Raw genomic sequence first — 19,245 nt, 5'->3', positions numbered from 1 at the left:
CCATCTCTGCTTCTATGACTTATCAGTCCAGCACCCATCCTCATCCAAACGTGCCTGCCATACTCTACTGCCATACTACTAACTCCCTGATCATTGCCTCACTCTGGATTTCTTTGACATTGTCTAGAGTGTCCTCAAACATGGTGGCCTCAGGTACCCATCTGGCAGGACCCGCTACAAACATCTTTTTCATCTTTGTTCGAACTGTCTCCTTAGCTATCTGATCTGCAAATGCATTTCCCCTCCCCACATCATCAGTGATTGCCTTGTGGGCAATACACTTCACTATAGCCAATTTCCTAGGGAGTGTCAGGGCAGACAAAAGCCTATGTATAAGGGGCCCATTCTGAATACGTGTCCCATGGGACGTAAGGAATGCTCTCTCTGCCCAGAGCCACCCAAAATTATGAGCGGCCCGAAGGCATACTGACTGTCAGTCTAGATATTGACGGCCAGTCCCTCGCTTAGCTCACAGGCTCTAAAAAGGGTGACTAACTCAGCTGCCTGGGCGGACTGATAAGGGACTTGTGAGGTCTCAACTACCGTGTGCAATGTTGTGAGTGCATATGCTGCAGTGGTGGTGCCATCTGGTAATTTGATACAAGAGCCATCTACATATAGTTCCCCTTGGGGGTCAGATAAGGGAACATTAGTCAGATCTACCCGTCCCTTTGTCTCCTCCTCCGTTCGAAACAGACAATCATGTATGCCTATTTCCTCACTCTCAGAAGGGAGGGGTAGTAATGTGGTAGGGTTCGGAGTGGCACATCTTTTTTGATTTCAAAAGTTTTTTATTGATTGTTTCCAAATAAAATTCTTACATACAATACATGGGGGACCTAACAAAATCGATATAGACATGGACATACAGAAGTAAACAATAAGAATAAAGCAATGACTACATGGCCAGTATAAGTCACTAGTAGGCGAAATGGTATGTCGGTACCTTGCAGAATAAACACGTGGTATCACAGTAACGCTCCTTGTACGGCAGGATCTGACAACGCTCCCATGAGCGGAAACTAGAGAGCATCAGGGATAACTTAGCAGGAGGGACAGACCACAGGAATAATTCTTGTTCAGTGACAGAGGATCATAGGCATATGAACACTAGGATAAGAGATCTTGTAGAAGGATATTACTATAAATGGTGAGATTCCTCCGTTCGAAACAGACAATCATGTATGTCTATTTCCTCACTCTCAGAAGGGAGGGGTAGTAATGTGGTAGGGTTCCGAGTGGCACACCTTTTTATCGTAATATGCGGGCGAAAAGAGTTAGCACATAACCGGTCAGAAGTGCACTGGTAAGGGGCTGTGTCTTGGTCTTATTCAAAAGCGTGTCCACAATATGCGGTGCCATGACTGTGAGGTCAGAATCAAGTACGAGCCCAGCCGATTGCCCTATAGAGATGGCCACAGCGTGACCGCTCTTAGACAGCTCGGTAGGGCTCTGGGAACAGGGTCAAGCAGAGCAGAGAAATAAGCACACGGCCGTTGCTTACCACCAAAGGCCGGTGTTAAAACAGAGAGCCCAAAACCAGCCGTCTCGTGTACGTACAACATGAACAGCTTTGCATAGTCAGGGTTGCCAAGCACAGGGGCGGAGCAAATCAAAAATTTTAGTTGCTCAAAAGACTGCTGACATTCATGCATCTATAGCAGGGGCTCATGCACGTCTTTAGTGGTTAGTGCTAGTAAGCACTTTATTAGTAATGAATAACTAGGGATCCAAAGCCGACAGTAGGAAGTGATGCCAATTAAGGCGCATACATCCCTTTGAGTATTAGGGATGGGCATTTTTACAAAGGCGCTAATGCTCTCAGGGGTCAATCTCCTTCTCTCCTTCGACAGTAGGTGACCTAAATAGGTGACCTCCTGTCAACAATATTGAAATTTAGAAAGGGACACTTTATGTCCATGGTGAGCCAATTGTAGCAACAACTTAACCATACTGTCCTTTCATCCCTGTTCAGTGTCAGAAGCAATTAGTATGTCATCCACATAATGAAGAAATACATTACCTGAGGGAAGCATGAGGGAGTCCAATTTGCCTTTCAAGGCTTGGCTATATATACTAGGGCTCTCCGTATAGCCCTGAGGAGCGCGGCAGAATCTAAAGCTTCTGCCAGCTAGTGTATAACCGAATAGGTGACTGGTATCATGATGAATTGGGATACTGAAGAGCGCTTTTTTCAAATCAATGACAGAGAAGAATTGGACAGAGGAAGGAATCAGTTTTGAGAAGGGCAGTAATGTCCGGGATCACCGGGAATTGAGGAGCCACTATTTTGTACACTGCACGCAGATCAATCACAAAACGATAAACGTCTGTGTTGTCATCAGGGGAGTCGGGGATGTCTTCTTTAAAATAGGAAGAATAGGGCTGTTACACACATTCGATGCTGTCTCCTCAACTACCCCGGACTCAATTAGATCGTGTATAATGCGTAATAAAGCTCTATTCCCTGCCTGAGGAATTTTGTACTGGGGAATACGGGGCAAAAAAGCATTGTCCCTAACGTTGATAGAAATTTGTAGGAGTCCCACATTCGTATCACCCGTCGCCCACAAAGTAGGTGGCATATCTTTAAATAAGGAGCCCATCTTTGGACAATCACTGCTTGGAACTCGTTACATTTGGTCCCATTGTCATATAGACACCATCCGGAGAACAAAAAATTGTCGCATGCAGCTTCTTCAACAAATCTCAACCCATTAGGTTTTCTCCACAATTGGATGTCAATAGAAAGGGCGAATCCACAGTAAAGGGGCCGATAGTCAAGGCAAGTGGCTTGGAAATGGGGCTCACATCCAGTATACCTAAAAAAGTTACCAAAACATTATTTTGGCCAGACAGAGATGCCCCGGAGACCAGCGAACTAGAAACAGAGCTATTCATTGCACTTGTGTCCACTAGAAATTTCTTAACCGAGTCTTGCAAATCTGCGGTGACCTAAGGACCACCCTGATCTACAGGTATCTGAACTGGTCCCTCACCCTGTCCCGGGCTGTCCTGGCTGTGGGACATCCCTGTCACCTCATCCAGATCATAATCATCGTGATAATACTGTCTCCCATGGTGTTCATCAAATTTGTTCTGATCAGAGTAACCATGCGATGTCCCACCCTCCTGAACCTTGTCCCGATCAGTTACTCCATGACCCCGTCTACGAGAACCCAGTCCTCGAGGGGCCGCAACTTTCTGCAATAACACCGGACACTCGCTACGCCAGGGCCCCTCCTATTTGCAATACGCATACTGATTCGGCCCTATAGGCGCAGCATTCATGCTAGTACGGGGAAGCTGCCATCCCGGGCCAGTACCATGACCCCTTCCATTTCTCCTAGACGCCTGCTTTAACAACACCTTAATTTTCAACTCCTTATGCTTCTTCTCCACCTTCTCCTCATGTTCCCTGTGCTCGTAATACTGTGCCATACTCAAAATTACGGAAGGGGAGGATGTCGTCCAAGTGCTTTCCGAAGCCTGCAACCGAGTCACGATCTCTGGGAGCAGGTTTGTAACAAAGCTATTGACAAACAATCGAACACCCCCTTCTACTGACAAATCCTGTCCACAGAAATCCCAAAACACACTCTCAAACAGCGTGGAAAAATCAGACATGCTCTCATCTTTCTTCTGACGACATGCCGCTAACTTGTCCCAATCTACCCTTCTCGGAGGAATAAGGGAGTGCATATACTTGATAATGTGGCCAGGTAAAGCTTTGGCTTCTCTCCAGGCTTCCTTCCCTAATCCCATGCTTTAATCTGATCCCATGTACCACCCAATTCTACAGCGTAATTCTGCGTGTGCACCTGTTTCCAAATGTCGACGGGCACCAGTAACCCAAAAAACATTTCAATATTGGCAAGTGTCATTACTGTTGACGAAGGGGCTTCGGTCAATTCCTTATAATATACAGTAGGATTTTTCCTAGGGTCAGTTAACTGAGTCTTAAGGGATAACACCTCACTCCTCTTCCATGGGGTATAGACCCACTGTTCTTGAAAGCGCGGCCTCGACCTTTGGTCTAATAACAGCATCATGCTGATCCCAAAGCTCTGGCAACTCAGTATGATATATGAGGTGGACTTCCTTCCTTGGAAACTGGGATACCATGGTCGGGCTCTTCTCAAACAACCTACCACGGTAAGCTACCAATGTTGCAACATTTCTGAAAACCTCCTCAGGTGCCATACCTACTACATATACATTATCTCTGATATCATAAATAATCTGGGGCGCTACAGCATTGAAGCACTGTTCCCACAATCCAATCAGTGTAGCCAACATGTGCTTAAGGGCATGCTGCTGCACAAACGGCTCATAATCCCTCATCACACTCCACACATCTTCAGTACTATAGATGGGATGACAGACCCACTGCGCTGCATGACTCGCTACTGCCTTCTTTTCTTCCTCCCCCACATCAAATCGTTTAAAAATTTGTCCCAACGTTCCCTAGCTGTCGCCCATCTCCCATCCCCCATCCCGTGAACAGGTGTTCCACTACCTAATGCTGCCAGGGAAGGGGTAGTAACTGAGTGGTTAGACACCAATGTCGTCAATGGCTGAGTTGTGGGTGTAAGGGCCAGAGAAAGAGAAGACATGGGCGCTATAGGCATAGCAAAGACACTAGCAGTTATCGCAGGCACGGAGGGCGAAGCCACAGAATAAACAGGAGGCGCAGCTGTTAGAGCAACTGAATCAATGACAGAAGAAACAGAATCAGCGGGGGCAGAAGAGACGGAGACAGCTGGCGGGGGCTGTAGCACAACAGGGTATACTCTCTGTGGGGCATATGGAGGCAGAGGCCTGGTGTCTAACAACTCCTCCACAAATGTATCGCCTTCCTCTCGGATAACATAGGATTTGTCACATTGCAATCAAAACTTTCTATCAGTGCACTCTATACCTTTTCTACTTTCTCTCTATCATACGAAACTGCTTTCTGTGTCACTGTCTGTATTCTCCCTTTGCGGGCCTCCTTTTCTGCCTTTATCTACCTCTGCTTAGCTTCCTTCTGCCATACCTGAAGATAATCAAACATCGACTGCCTACTCCGTCTTGCAAACAATTTATCCTGCAGGAAATTACATTTTTGTTCATCAAAGGTACCTGTTAACGGCCACTGCAACTTGGCATTGTTCCTCGTATATTTGTGCCATAATGTACTAAACATAATAGGGCCAAAGCCGTGCTTAACGTACATGTCAAGTTCCAGGTGCCCTCTGGGGGCGCAGGCTGCCTTTCCTCCAATCTAACATCAGTAGAACAACAACGACAACTCACACAACACAGTCGACTAAAACAAGGCCTCTTGAGACAAAACACGTTCACTAACGATGCCAAGCGGATAATTTTAAATATCTTACCAAAATCGGTCCACAGGCCTCACCAAAACCAGATCAAAGCAACACCATGTTCACAAAGAATTCAAACAAATTCAAGCGCTTGTCCAAAAACGATCCTCACACCATACCAAACTCAAAGAAAACAGCGCCATGACCCAAAACAAACTCACTTGGTGCACACAACTCAAATGAAGTTATTCTCCACTTCTGACTCTTCGGACCAGTCAGATCCAAGGGTTTCACCATTTTGGACCACAGCCAGGACAACCGCTGGCCAAGGCCCCAACCGGTTAGACAGATGGGGCAGCTGCGAGTTTGAGACTCTATCATGCAGGGATCCCCGATCCGCCCGTCCGACCCGACGCATCCCGTCGTCCTCAGGCAAAGATGGGTCACTCACCCGATGGGGTCCCTTTTCCGGCGCCAACTGAAGGAAGTGGCCCCGGTCACTTGCAACCTCTTCTCAGCCTTCCATACAAACAAAGAGTCGGTCAGACAGTAGAGAATATAAACCAAAGTTATTTTATTAGTACTTGCTTGAGCGGAGTCCAGTTGACCAGCCTCCTTAGATAGCTGCAGAGGGACTGACCCTCACCAACATCACATCAGATATTATATATTTACAACACCCTACAGGACCCACCCAGATTGGAAATTTCCAGTTGGAGCATGTTAACAAAGGAGGCACAGAAGGACGAGCTACAATCCTGAGACCAGGAACACACTATCTTAGCTTCAAGGTCACTCAGCCCGTGCCCGTCTCCCTGAGAGTGGAAGCAGGGCTACATAAGAGGAAAGGTATGCAAAGACTGAATGAGCTATTCATTAGTGCAACGAAGTTCAGCCGTGAATAATAAAAGAACAATCGGGGCTGAAGCAGACAGTGTGAGACAGAATCTTAATTTCGATCATGGCACAAAATTGAGGCTGAATACAAACTGGTGCCGCAAATGCTAACTCAACTCGCACAATGCTAGAAGGAGTCAGCTAGACATATTTTTCAGTCCAAAACTACAGGAGCCATAGCCCACATACAAGCAGAGATCTTACAGATCTTTTGTGACTATTACGCCAGGGTATACGGCGCCCCAGGACAGGGCGGTCCAGAATCAGCGAATAAATTCTTAACCCCTCTAACCATGCCACAACTTGCTCCTTCCGATGGAACCCCCCTTGACACACAAATCACGTAGACAGATATGAAAAACACGATCCAGGCCTTAGCACTAGAATACTACAATACATTTTCCGCAAAATTGGCCCCCAGACTAGAAGTGGTGTACATGGCAGTCCTGGAGGTCGGAGAACTCCCCAACACAATGCGCAAATCTATTCTAGTGTCGACCCCAAAGGCAGACCGTGACCCCTTACTGTTGACTTCATATCGGGTAATCACACTGTTATCGGCTGACTGCAAGATCCTCGGTAAGATCCTAGCGGATCGATACACCAGGATACTCCCAGCACTCGTACACCCAGATCAGTGTGAGTTTGTATCAGGCAGAATCACCTCCCAAAATATCCGCAGGCTGTTCCACATTCAGGATGGGATACAAGACCGATTTCCCAAAGCAGCGTGCCTGATCCTGGACCTGGAGAAGGCATTCAATACCCTGACATGGCCATATCTGTTTGCGGTGCTCCGGCGCGTGGGCATAGGCCCCACAATTACGGCGTCCACGAGGCTGCTGTATACAAAACTCACATCCTGATTCACCTTGGCTGCCACATTTCGACCCCCGTTTAGGTGGCGCGCGGCACGCAATGGGGTATCCCACTGGTGGTCACCACCCATTGTTCCCCTATACACCAACGACCTACTGCTATACATACGTGACATCACAATGAATCTCACGCCCCTATGGACCACACTCGCCGACTTCGAGGCCATGGTCCGATTGAAAGTCATCTGGGCAAAATCCACCATATACCCCTTCACCCTTATCTTCCAGAGAGAGAGATATGTGTTGGTAATGCCAGGCTCACCTGGAGTGAGAGGGTTCCTCGTTACTTAGGGGTCAGACTCTACCATTCCCCCAATGATCTCTAGGAAGGCATCCTTCGCAGGGTGCTGGCAGGCATACGTCCCCAAATCGCCTTTTTCCGGACCCTACCTCCAGCCCCCATTAGCAGAATAGCCCTGGCAAAAATGGTCATAGTACCCTGTCTCCTCTACCATTTTGCAAATTTGCCAGTTATCCCCCCCACGATCCTTCTTCCAGGAACTTGACTCCCTACTAAATTCCCTGATATGGGACAACAGTCGCCGGAGGGTAGCCCTAACAATGCTACAGCTGCCAACAGATCAAGGAGGGCTAGGGGCCCCATCCTTCGAAGCATACGTTCTAGCAGCACAGCTCAAGTATCTATTTTGCTGGACAGCGGGATGCCATCTGGAAGGGACAGGCTTAGATACGGGGCCCCAGTTGATACCAGCACTACATCGTCTACTCCTACCTGGCACCCGACCATTGTCAATAGATCCCATACAGATAGTAGTAGCCAGGTCCTGCATGCTACGGATCCACCACCTATCCTGTGGAAAACCGCTATATACCCCTCTACTGCCACTGGTGGGATTGCCCTGAGGCAGCAGTCACTATACTGCTCAGACCATGCGGGTATGGATAGAAACTCCCTTATTGAGACAGAGTTCCTGTTTGCAGATGGCTAACTCCTCACATTTTACCATATAGCGGAAGAAAGTGGACTCCCACATGGACAATTCCTTTTTCATAGACAAATTGTCTCGGATTGGCGATAGACATGGGACTTGTGCAAGGGGGAACCCGCAACACACCCGGTACTCCATACCATCCTAACCAAGGGCCCAGGATGCCATTTAATCACATGGCCATCCGAAAACTCACAGCCGCACCACTCACCCAGCTTAGAAAGAAATGGGAAGAAGAATTTGGGCACCCACTGCATGACAAGGAGTGACAATACGCTTTAGAGTATCCCAAGAAAGTATCCCCAAAACCCACAGTTTAAAAATATACAATTCTACATCCTGCACCATGCATAATTAACGCCAGCACGACTACAAAGCTTCTACCCCGAGACACAGTTCCTCAGCCCACGATGCCAGCTCCCCAACACAACATTCCAGAATATGTTCTGGAATTGCACTACCTTACAGCCCTATTGGGGTACAGTCCACAACACATTATGAGAGATCACAGGGCTCACTGACAGGGCCACCTGGGAAACAAGTGCGCTAGGAGTGACCCGACGCCAGAAACACCGTAAAGTGGAAACACGGTTTGCATTACTAGCCCTCCTGTTAGCAAAACGAGGTATTGCAATGCACTGGCGCGCTCGGACAAGGCCCCTGTTGGCAGCCTGGACAGGAGCGGTAGACAAATGGGGTATGGCAGAGGAGGACGCAATAAGATACGAGGAGGTACAAGGGATACGTCGCCACCAAATCTCCACAGAATGGGCCACACTCCTCCAGAGTTTCTGACAGCAGATGATAACAACCCATCCACCCACGACATCACCAACCTTAACTGGGGCACCAGACCTGGAGCCCACAGCTGCGTACACAAATGAACACCCACCTCTACAGAACCTCCCCAGCACTACACACACAGATGCCCTGGTAGACCCCCTGAGGAAGCAAATTCACCCTACATAATGACAAAATACACACACCCCACACCATAGCCATCAAAGATAGACCAGCACATGCCCACCCCCACTCCCACTCCCAACTTCTCACCCATAGTTCAATCCCAAGTTCAACAGCCACCCCCACCTTTCCACCTATCGATGACATCACAGGTAGATCCATCTCCCCAGGGTGGAGAACTTGCTTCTCTCCAGAACCCCTAAACTTTTACTATACAATCGATTCTTTACTATTGCTTATCTGTAATCCCCTTTTAAAATATCTTGAGATGTAATGTGACATAGCGCATGAAACTCTAATATGACACTGATGTTGAATGTAACTAGAGAATGCAAAACCCAATAAACTGGTTTAAAAAAAAAAAATGTGAAAGTGTTGTTAATCTGGGCATAAGCCTGAAGGTAGAAATATTGACGAGGCAAAGGTACAAAACATATCCAACTGACGAGACAACTTTGGCAGGCAGATTCAGAATTATTTTTATTTAGCCTCAAATAGCCATAAAAGCATGCTGGATATGTGCAAAATAGCAATTAAATACATACAAATTATTAAAAACAAGCAAATAAAATACAGAAAATCATCAGGTTTGGGATATTAATGACCAACAATCTAAATAAAGCAGGCTCAGATGAACAAAAAAAAGAGGCAGGTGCTAATTCATCACTATGGGGCATATGCATCAACATTAGCATTTGCGATTCCTTATTAGCGAAAAATAAGGAATCGCTAATAAGGAATAGCAAAAGGCTATGCATGTAGGAATCGCTATTCAAATAGCGATTCCTTAACATTCCTTATTACCGAATCGGTAATACCGAATCGGTAATAAGGAATACCTACCCATTCATTCCTATGGGCTTGGAGGCCCATAGGAATGAATGTAAAGCCATTCTGTATTAGCGATTCGGTATTACCGAATCGCTAATAGCTGGAGCACTTTCAAGGGTGCCAGGGTGTCAAAAGGACACCCTGTTGCACCCCTGAAAATGATATGTGCACATATGTTGCACACACACATGCTCTAAGGGCATGTGTGTGCGCAACATGACACTTTGAAAAATGCACAAAAGTGCATTTTTCACAGTTTTTGCAAATTACCATGCAGTTCATCTTCATGGTAATTTGCTCCCCTTATTAGCGAAATCGCTAATTTTTTAACTTTGATGCATTGCATTTAAGGAATCTCACTTTGGGATTCCTTAAATGCAAGAGCTATTTAAGGAATCGGTATTTAAGGAATCCCTATTTAAAGAATCGCTATTTAAGGATTCCTTAAATACCGATTTCTGCTTTTGGGTTGATGCATTGGGATTGGGTATTTTTTACTTAATACCGGGAGCTAATAAGGAATCGGTATTTTACCGACTGGATTTTGGCTTGATGCATAAGGGTGTATGCTAATTAATCTAAAAGCAGTGACCGCCTGAAGTGGACTGCCGCTTTAAGAAACAAAATCACACATATCGACACATTTCATCAGCTGGTAATGCCAGTAAAAAATTATATGCTTTCATACAAAGCCATAGATTCCTATGGCTTAAAATGGTATGAGGAATTTTTTGGTATACATTTCATAATATTCACAGAAGAAGAGATGTACCATAGTTTGTTTGTGTAAGTTAGTGCATGGGCATTCACTAGAGTTGAGCTGGGGTTGGTGTCCTGCCGGAAAATAAAGAAAATATTTCACTATACCCACCCGGAAGCACCCTTTCCTCTCTGACCCTACACCAACCACCTGTGGAGTCCCTCAGGGGTCCTCCCTCAGACCTACGCTCTTCAACGTCTACATGGCTCTGCTCGCCCCCAACGTCAGAACCTACAGACTCAACATTGTGTCATACGCAGACGACACCCAAATCATCCTCTCCCTACGAACCCAACACCGCCAGATACAAATTTCAAGAAGGCATGGAAGCCGTCGCCAAATGGATGAAAAACAGCTGCCTACAACTAAACACCAACAAGACGGAAATACTCATCACGGGCCCAAACCCTTACACCTGGAACGACACCTGGTATCTCCCTGCCCTCGGAAACCCGCCCACCCCCACGGACCACGCATGCGACCTGGGAATCATCCTAGACTCCGAGCTCAAAATGGACCGCAAGATCAACTCCGTCTCGTCCTCCTGCTTCCACACCCTCCGCCTCCTATGTAAGACCTTCATACGGGTCCCCCTCAACACAGAAAGACCGTCACTCACGCCCTGGTCTCCAGCAGACTCAACTACGGCAACGCATTCTATGCCGGAATAAACGAAAACCTCACACGCAAGCTACAGAACATCCAGAACGCCGCCGCAAGACTAGTCCTCAACCTGCCATGACACTGCCACATCTCCCAGCACCTGCGCACACTCCACTGGCTCCCCATCAAGGCAAGAGTCACCTTCAAGATGCTCACCCACGCACACAAGGCCCTCCACAACACCGGACCAGCATACCTGAACAGCCGACTCAAATTCCATTCACCCCAAAGGACCCTATGATCAGCCCAGCTCTCCTACACCGTGGTCCCTCGCACCAGAAGAACCAGATCGGGAGGCCGCTCATTCTCCTTCCTCGCGGCCAATGCCTGTAATGCCCTTCTGCTCCACCTCAGGCAGACAACATTGCTTCCCATCTTCACAAGAAACCTCAAAACCTGGCTCTTCGACGGACCCCCTCCTTGATGGACTGGAACCTGCACCCCACCCCCAGCACCTTGAGACCCTTACGGGTGAGTAGTCGTGCTTAACAAACGCCTGATTGATTGATTGATTGAAACAGTAAAAGCCTTTACCAACTCGTATTAGTACTTTGCCAATGGTTGGTAGAAACGGCTCCAGGATTAAGGTATAAGTAATGCTTACCACTTGATTTTTGTCTTTCAGCCCTCAACCTCTCTTCTTTAACTCGCTCTAGCAGCAAGACTTGTACTTGCTTTCTGACAGGGGCTGCCCGCGGCGTTCTGTCTAAAAACATATCAGCCAATCAAATGGCTTCCTGGGATTTCTTGGCTTACGCTATCCAGGGGATCAAAAGACCCATATCATATGCCAAACTGTCTAAAACTATCTCTCTAGTTAATTTTGTTTCTTCTGAGCTCCAGATAGATAGCCCCAAGAGAGTTGTCCGGCTATGAATAAAATCGCTCAGAAAGTCTAATCCTATATCATTGTGGCAAATAAAGCTAGAGGTTGACACGGGTGCTGACAATACTCTCCAACGCAATCGATTTTCCGCCCTCTGGAGGGTAGTTAAGTCAACCAAGCCCCATATGCCTACCCCATAAGTTGCTATAGGAACACATTGTGCCGAATATATTTGCAAAGGACTTTGGCAGGTACTAAATTTGATTTTTCCTGCCAAAACCTACATCTTCATCAGGACAGCATCCAAATGCTATCTAACATCAAGGGGAATTTGTAGGATATAGCTGCAACCTTGCCCCTTAGGAGGATTTCGACTTACACTTCACAGACTAAGTTAAAAAGTCAATTTTTTTACTGGGACAACCTGATTGGTGTATCTGAAATTAACACCATTACAGTTGGCCGGACATTGCAGCTATGTCTAAGTCAACCACGAACAGTGACTTCTTGCACTTTGAACCCTATAACTTCAAAAATGTATACATATCTCTGGTTCCCCTTATTAGATTTGTGATTTTGGTGTTGCCTTTCTTGTTCATTTCTTCTCTATTTTAAGAAAATATTGTGGGATTTGTGTTGCGTTGTTTTTGACTTTTTTGTTGTTTTGGCATTGCTAAATACTTTACACACTGTTTCTTAAGTTAAGCTTGTCTGCTGTGAGCCTTAGATATCAGAGGTTGAGCCCAGGTTTAATTATCGAACGTGTGTGTTGGACCTGACTAATGTTTAGACTTCTTACTTGGGGGGACTAACATCCTCGCTAACTAATAACCCATGTTGTTACTATGAGACAAGGGCTTGCCATTGTCACCACAAAAATCCATGTGTAAACACTGTCAGGGCGACAGAGGAATGGCACATTGCCTTCCTTAGAATGAGGTAATCTGCCAACAGATCATATCGAAAGTTTACCATGTGTCCACTACCTGGTTATGTTGGTGCATGGGGGGTGAGTATTACTAATTTCTCTGGTATGTTATTTCAGCAATTTCTTAACTATGCTAGACTTCCTTTCATTCATGTTCTTTTCCAAATAGTAATGTTTTTCCCTCTCTCTCTACAGGGTGTTGAGGGGACTGGCTTGGCTTTCATTGTCTTCACAGAAGCCATCACAAAAATGCCAATAGCACCACTGTGGTCCATCCTTTTCTTCATCATGCTTTTTTGTTTGGGTCTATCATCCATGTTTGGCAACATGGAAGGTGTTCTGGTGCCACTCATGGATTTAGAAGTTATGCCTAAAAAATGGCCTAAGGAAGTTATTACAGGTACGTAGATATTCCTTTTTCCAAAGTTAAACATGATGTGTGTCTTTAACCCCTTCGACGCGCTTGACGGAACGGTTCCGTCATGCACGTCGGTTGGGCTGTGCTTATGACGGAACCGTTCCGTCATGGCCCCGCCCGCGCACGGAATCTTCAGCGTGGCGCGGAAATACGCGCCGCGCTGAAGGGGTTAAGTTATTATTTTATAAATCAAATATACTTTGTTGATGAATGCACAAAAGATGATGGTGGCACCATACTGTGTTTTGTGATTTTATGATCTTATGTAGTTGAGTAGACCATTTTTATCTGCGTCAGTGAGAGTGTAGCCTACTGACTACTCTTGTTTAGTGTTCTGCTATTTTGTGAAACCCAGATCCTTGCTATGAAATTCTGTTTGCAAGTCAAGTGCTTATGCATGTTTAATATGAAATTAGCACATGTGTGATAGTAGGATGCTTTGAGTGTCTGAATATAAATACTGTTGTCAGTCGGGTCTAATTTGGATGCCCCTGGTTTACCATGGCCCAGTATGGTGGATGAGGACAGCTTCCCTAGTCACTGTAAGTGTATTTTCTGTATTTCTGAATTCCTGTGGTTGAAGGGTCGTAATTAAGCCACGGAAGTGGGGAGGCTGCCAACAGGGTTACCTTTTGAAATTCTATTAGGACTTTTGTTAGCACAAGGCAGCTGATTAGTTTTTCCTGGGCACCCCTATTTGATTGATGGTAGGGAGAAGGGGTAGGATTGCAGTTTATATTGTGCTAGGTGAGGAAGTTTCTAGGTCTGGTCTTCCCTTTTGTCTCGTCCCTGAATACTTCTCAGCAATGCTAACAACAGCTAAGTGCCAAACCCTCCAACTTCTTTGTGCGCATTATGTGGGTGCCCCAGTTTGGAGGCAGCCCCAGCGATATGATCTGCTTATGTATCTCCTATTGTGTTTCGTATATCCCAAGTATTCATTTATTTGCATGCAAATTTCTCATTTATAAATGCATGTTATATTTGGTACTGTTTGCACATATATACTGAGTAACATTTGCTTTATTGTAGTTTGATAGCTCTTGAATTGTTCATACGTATGTATTAATAAGAATTATATCAGATTACAGACTTGTATAAAGGTGCAGCAAGATTATTACATACATTTTTGCATTTGGAGGGGCATGGCCAAGACTACCGATATGGTGGTCACACTCTAGGATAGCTCCGCGTCAACACCTGCAATCCAGCGTACATCCAGACTCGTAATCGCCATCAACCATCCCACTAGCTAGATTTCAAAGTTTTAACTGTGGAGCCACTGTCTTCCTATCGCCTACAGCTTCCCACAGTGAGCTATGCGCACAACAGAGCTGTGAGGCCAGTGCTGCGCCTGACGGCAGAGGTGCAGAGAACGCCAAATGACTTCCGATCTTCACCCGTGTTTTGTGCTACGGTGCTGCAGACGAGGGTTCCCTATGTGCACCTGGCTGCCGGTGGGGTGCTCCAGCTGAATTACGGATCTGGCCCAGCGGTGGAGCGACTGTTGTCATCTGCCGGAGGGGCAGAATCAGCGCAAGCAGGGACCGACTCGCGGAAAGGACCCATCCGTGCCGCTGATGAGCCGTCTGCGTTCCACGGACAACACATCTACCTGTGGTGAGGCCTTCCCCTGACGTTTTTGAAGACGGTGCCCCGCCGCTGCCACCTTTTAGTCTTCTGCCATGGGGCTTATCCACGCAGCTGCTCGCGTGGGCCGTGCTGCGTCGCCGGCACAACTGTCTGCGGTGAAGCCCCCCCCCACCTCCGAAGGCCTGAAGCTCTGCTGCTACCTCCTTCTGGCTTTCCGCCGTGGGGGGCCCGTCAGCGCCGCTGATGGGGTGGGCCACGCTGCGCAGCCGACAGGACTGTAGGGTGGAATCATACCTCCCACACCAGTTACTGATGTGAAGGTATGATTCCAAGGTGTATGACACCAAGCACGACATGTTTCCATGCAGCCATTCCAAAGTTAGCATTTACCGCGAGGTTATAATGCACTTACGAGTATATGGTTTGGTTGCATCACAAACAACCCCGGAATAAAGGTTCCGAAGGCTGCATGGGGGCTCTGCTCATGCATGGGCACCCTCTCACATTAAACCCAGCATCCTGCCTTCAGGATTGTTAAGGCCTGCTGTTGGGGTGACTGATAGGTTTACATGTGCAGTGATATGGAGAGATATAGGGAACCTATATCTAAGTAAGGGGTGCATACACCACCTTACACAGGCTGCTGTAGCAGACCTGTAGTGTCATTTCCCAGGGGTGGCATAATAATAATAATAATAATAATACAGAAGCTTATAAAGCGCGACAGCTACCCCGAACAGGGGCGTCCCGGCGCTGAAAACATCAGGCAATAGCACAGGCAAAGAAAGGTCAACATCCACCCCTGTTATCTTAGTCTGACTTGAACAGCCAGGTCTTTAGGGCTTTCCGGAAAACAAGTTCTGTGTTAGCCAGGCGAAGGTGACCTGGCAGGGAGTTCCACAGTGTGGCCGCTCTAACTGAGAAGGTTCTACCCCCCAGACGGGCTTTCCTAAAGTGGAAAGAGTGGAGCAGATTTTGGGCGTTAGAATGCAGTGCGCGGGACTGTTTGTAGGGGTGTAGTCTGTCTTCCAGATAGCTCGGGCACCTGCCACTTAGAGCCCTGTAGGTCAGGGTCATAGCCTTAAAAATGATTCTCTTCTCTACTGGCAGCCAGTGTAGTCTCAGAAGATGCGGAGAGACATGGTCTCGAAAAGGCAGGCGGCAGACCAGTCTTGCAGCCGCATTCTGTACTATCTGGAGTCGATGAATCGCATATTTAGGAAGGCCAAGGTACAGGGCATTTGCATAGTCCAGCCTCGAAGTGACTGTTGCATGAACTACCGTTTTACGGCAGTCTTCAGGTAAGCAGTGCAGAATTTTCCTTAGGTTTTTTAATTTACTAAAACAAGTTGCAGAGACTTGCTGGATTTGAGCTGAGAGGGAGAGATCTGTCTCCCATCTCACCCCTAAATTCCGGATGCATTTAGCGGGGGAGGGCGGTGGACCCATTTCCACTGGCCACCACAGCTCTGCATCAGGGGCACTGCCCTGACCGAAGAACAAAACCTCGGTCTTCCCCGCATTCAGTTTGAGTTTGTTTGAGTTCATCCAGACCGCAATATCCCGTAGGCAGCCTTTAAAGTTCATAAAGGCCTCCGCCGACTGCTCTTTAAAAGAGAAAAACAGCTGGGTGTCATCAGCATAGGAGATCGCTTTAACACCCCAATTGGTGATCAAAGAGAAGAGCGGCGCGAGATATAGGTTGAAGAGTAGGGGGCTCAGGGCAGAACCCTGTGGAACACCACACCAGAGATGTCTCGGATCAGACTCAAATGGCTTAAGGGCGACCCTCTGCGTGCGGCCGCTCATATAGGATGTCAGCCAGGCTAGAACCTTACCCCCAATGCCCGCGGCATGTAACCTCTGGATCAGTATAGAATGGTCCACGGTATCAAACGCCGCAGACAGGTCCAGTAGCACCAGCATTGCCGAATCACCTGAGTCCATTGCCCACCTAACTGACTCAGCAACCTCAAGGAGCGCGGTTTCTGTACTGAAACCGGCTCTAAAACCTGATTGTGTGTCATGTAAGGCCCCTCTAAGCTCGATGAAAGAGGTCAATTGGTGCTGCACCAGTTTCTCCAACATTCTGCCTGGGGTTGAGAGTAGGGAAATGGGACGGAGATTGCTGAGATCGTCTGGGTCGCCATTAGGTTTCTTTTTTAATGGCAGTAGAGTTGCATGTTTCCATGAATCCGGGAAAATGCCCGTATCCAGCGAGGAGTTCCATAACTGCAATAGTGAATCCGCCAAAGGGTTAGCTATTGTTTTTCAAAGTTTTGGTGGGCAGGGATCGTCAGGAGCGCCTGAGCGACATCTCTGGATAGCAGTTAAAGCATCCAGAGATTGTATTGGGGTAAAATTGAGAAGCCCAGGGGCCCCTGGTGCAATTAGGGATTTGTCCGACACCGTAGTAGGCTCTGGTGGAGCAAAGGAGTCATAGACTTTTAAAAGTTTGTTTTCAAAATGATTGGCTATTTTGCCACACAAGGCTGGGGTGGGGTTTACTTTAGTCTCCAGCTCCTTGGGGTTAAAAAAGGATTGGACTACTTTAAAAACCTCGCGGCCGGAGTGGTCTGCATTCTGGATGCGATTTATAAAGTGAACTCTCATAGCTGCTTTTATGTCCCTATGGTAGTCTTTTAGAGCTTTTTTATAGGATGCCTTGATTGAGTCGCAGTAGCTCACTCTCCACTGGAGTTCCAATCTTTTGCACCTACTTTTTGTTGGTTTAAGGGCACAAGAGAACCAGGCGGCAGTCGGGGATAATCTCGTAGATTTAGCTACTGTAACCGGTGCCACCTCGTCTACTGCGGAGGCAATCCATTTATGAATAGAGACTGCGTCTGCATTCGGATCAGAAAATAGGTGGGGACGAGTGGCTTGCAAGGCCGCACTTAAGTCTGCCTCGTTCAAGTTTTTCCAATTTCTCTTTAGCGTCCAACGGGGGCCTTCCGTTTGTCCTCCATTTAGCAGGGGAAAGCCAAAAGGGATCAGATAATGGTCAGACCATGTTAAAGGGACAGGACTCTCCATCACTAACTCAGTGAGAGAGGTAAAGGTGTGACCTGCTATGTGCGTGGGGAAAGAGACCTGTTGGGTGAGGTTAGCGCCTGCCAAAGCAGATATCAATTGAACTGCTTGTGTGCAATTTGAGGTGTCCGCATGAACATTAAAATCCCCAAGAACCAGGAAATTTGTGTATTTTACTGATTTTTGGGCAATCAGACTACATAAGTTTAGCAGGGCCGGGGTGGCACAGTCGGGGGGTCTGTAAATAAGAATGCCCGCCAGGGCAAAAGACGGATTGAATTGGATACAGAAGTTGAGGCCTTCAATGCCCAGCTCGACCAGTGGTTCCGAGGACGTCATCACCCAAGAATCCTTGAGGATAATAGCAACTCCGCCCCCTCGTTTCCCGCCCTCGCGGTCGGCATGAAAGAAGTTAAAGCCAGACGGTGTAGCTAATGCAATTGAAGTCACCGTATCTGGTTGGATCCAGGTTTCTGTCAAGAATATTAGGTCCCAGACCCCATCGTTAAGAAGGGACCACACCTCCGTGGCATGCCTGACCAAAGATCTACAATTAATCAGGCAGGCTTTAATGTTAACCTTGCGCTCCTTAGCGTCCCCCCGAAGACCAGGTTGTCTCGTATTGGGGGCCTTAACCATATCCAAGCTCCTGTGGCAGGTCCCACAACTCGGTGGTAATGGAGAGGCCGCAAGATCATACATGCTGCAGCCCCTGAGAGGCCTCTGGGGTACCTATGCCCTGGGTATATAGTATACCATGTACTAGGGACTTATAAGGGTACCCCAGAATCCAATCTGTGGTGTACCTAGAGTACATGCAATCAGTTTTAGGGAGAAAGCAGATAGACTTGGGTCCTGATTAGCAGAACCCCAGTCAAACTAAGTCTAAAACCAGCAAAACACCAGTCAAAAAGTGGCGTTACCAGATTCCACCTTCCTACATCTTCCATCACACGTGAGGAAATTACACAGGCAGGTGATGTTTTGGGAGGGTCTAAGACCCCTGGCCTAAATGGCCTCATGAGGTAACTTCTACAAGGCCCTCAAACATGTTTTAGTCCCACGCCTCTCAGAGGTCTATGCTGAGGCACTTGAGGATGGCATTTTCCCGCCCACCTTATGAAAAACAGTCATCACTCTCCTCCTTAAACCTGATAAGACAGCCCACCTCTGCACCTCATACAGGCCCTTGCTCC

The 19,245-nt window shown here is 47.2% G+C and overlaps 1 protein-coding gene across 1 annotated transcript in view; it reads left to right on the top strand.

Moving 5' to 3' along the window:
* Positions 1 to 19,245, top strand: part of SLC6A19 (solute carrier family 6 member 19) — a 793,248-nt gene that overhangs the window by 508,527 nt on the left and 265,476 nt on the right. Inside the window, exon 9 of the mRNA XM_085606111.1 lies at positions 13,201 to 13,405. Coding sequence (XP_085462237.1) covers positions 13,201 to 13,405 — 205 coding nt within the window. The remainder of the gene's footprint in view (positions 1 to 13,200; positions 13,406 to 19,245) is intronic.

This window comes from Triturus cristatus, chromosome 5_1 (genome assembly GCF_964204655.1).
Source record: "Triturus cristatus chromosome 5_1, aTriCri1.1, whole genome shotgun sequence".
Taxonomy (NCBI): Eukaryota; Metazoa; Chordata; class Amphibia; order Caudata; family Salamandridae; genus Triturus; species Triturus cristatus.
Note: the sequence above shows the minus strand (reverse complement) of the source record. Positions and strands in the feature narration are given on the sequence as shown.